The sequence below is a fragment of the Hyalella azteca genome, unplaced genomic scaffold, assembly GCF_000764305.2.
Source record: "Hyalella azteca isolate HAZT.00-mixed unplaced genomic scaffold, Hazt_2.0.2 contig15741, whole genome shotgun sequence".
NCBI classification, from domain to species: Eukaryota; Metazoa; Arthropoda; class Malacostraca; order Amphipoda; family Hyalellidae; genus Hyalella; species Hyalella azteca.
The window spans coordinates 1-1,632 of NW_025945581.1; the positions used below are offsets into that span (position 1 = coordinate 1).

Genomic DNA, 1,632 nt, shown 5'->3' on the forward strand with positions numbered 1-1,632 from the left:
ATTCGTAATTCAAAGTTTTATTGTTGAAAATTCACTTTTTAACTCACAAATAACTTGTCAATACCAATGACAGATTATTGAAATCATCTGTGTTGTACGTTTGTCAGTCACGCGCCTATGGACTTACGGCAGCGCTTGTCCCGCAAACGAGCGCGAGCAATCAAGAGAGATGGGTTACGAGGTCGTTGCTGTGTCTGTAGTAACTGCCTTTTGGGCAGTTGTTGCTATTGTATTGCCAATTATATTTGGTAGGGGACCAAATAAAGGGTGAGTAACTTTCTAATTACTGAATGTCTGATATTTGTGCGAGTTTAGATATAGGAACATTTTTCATATTACATCGTAATCATTTAATGTAGCATATCGATGACCTGACTTTCTACGAAGCTACTTATACCTAGTCTAGCGTGATCAAATTTTAATAAGGATTCTTTCACCAATTATGAAAGATGGAATAATAAGTTTATCCTCTTTTGCAGGGTGATCCAGGCTACACTTGTCATATCAGGCTTCAGTTGCTGGTTGTTGTAAGTAATATCGACATTACCTATTCCTTAATCCTTCGCTATTCTGTCATTTTTTACAACACTTCCCCTTCTTTTTAACATCACTTTTGTTGTTTCTTTGTCTGCTTCAAATCTTATAGGTAATCAATATTTAACACACTTCTACTTGTAGTGTAAAGTTGTAGACATTGATATTAGATGGCAGGATTTACTTGTTTACACACGTGCGATCGATGACCAGAGAATTCTTTGATTTTTATTATCAGTGACTCAGACAGTGAGTGGAACTTTTCTTCTGATGACAGTAGGTTAAAAGGCAACTTTCAGGAAGTAATTCTTATTTATTAATGACGTTTTTATAAATTCTGCCCAATATTCCAGATTGTACTAGGCAGGGAATATATCTACCTTTTAATTAATACATATAGCAGAGTAAATCTAGGAGTCAATTCATCTAGCAGAAATTTAGTGGATCTAAAAATTGCAGAGAAAATTCGTACTGTATTGGATGCCAGAGCCCAGAAGCTGCTACATCCATCTTGCAGATAGAATCAACTTCCCTACATCTTATAAAAAAATTACTTGTAATAATAAACAAGATCTTGGCATTTGAAAACATGCTATAAGTGCCAATTTACAATATCTGGTGTATAAACTGTACCAATACTCGATAAATGTACCACACCATTCAATAAAAAAATGTAAACTGTAACTGTAAACTGTACCTTGTCATTCAATATTGTTGTTCCATGTTTCAAATTATAATTTTAATGATCACTCATGATTTATCATCACCATTATTTTTGTGTATGTGATTATCATTTTAATGATCACTCTTGATTTATCATCACCATCAAAAAAATGCTCAGAATTGTCCCTCATTACCTCTTTGATGTTACAGTACTTCAATATTGCATGCAGTTCCTCTTTTATGTGCTATTTAACACAAAAAAATATATGTAAAAATGTTTTGGAGTCCAGCTCCATTGTCAGTTATTATTATATACATGGATGTGCGTGCAGTTGGTTCCTGGCGTACGTGCACCAGATGAACCCACTGATCGGGCCCGAGATGCACGCCACCACCGTCTACGCCATCAAGTATCTCTGGGTGAGTCATATAGTT

The 1,632-nt window shown here is 35.1% G+C and overlaps 1 protein-coding gene across 1 annotated transcript; it reads left to right on the top strand.

The window, feature by feature from the left end:
• Window positions 1-121: 121 nt before the first annotated feature.
• LOC108681220 (V-type proton ATPase subunit e) lies at window positions 122-1,617 on the top strand (the record flags this gene model as incomplete). The annotated part of the gene is given in 3 exon segments (XM_018170230.1): window positions 122-267; window positions 480-527; window positions 1,530-1,617. Coding segments are annotated over 3 exon segments (234 nt in total), but the record flags the coding sequence as incomplete, so codon positions are not given.
• Between the last annotated feature and the right edge of the window lie 15 nt (window positions 1,618-1,632).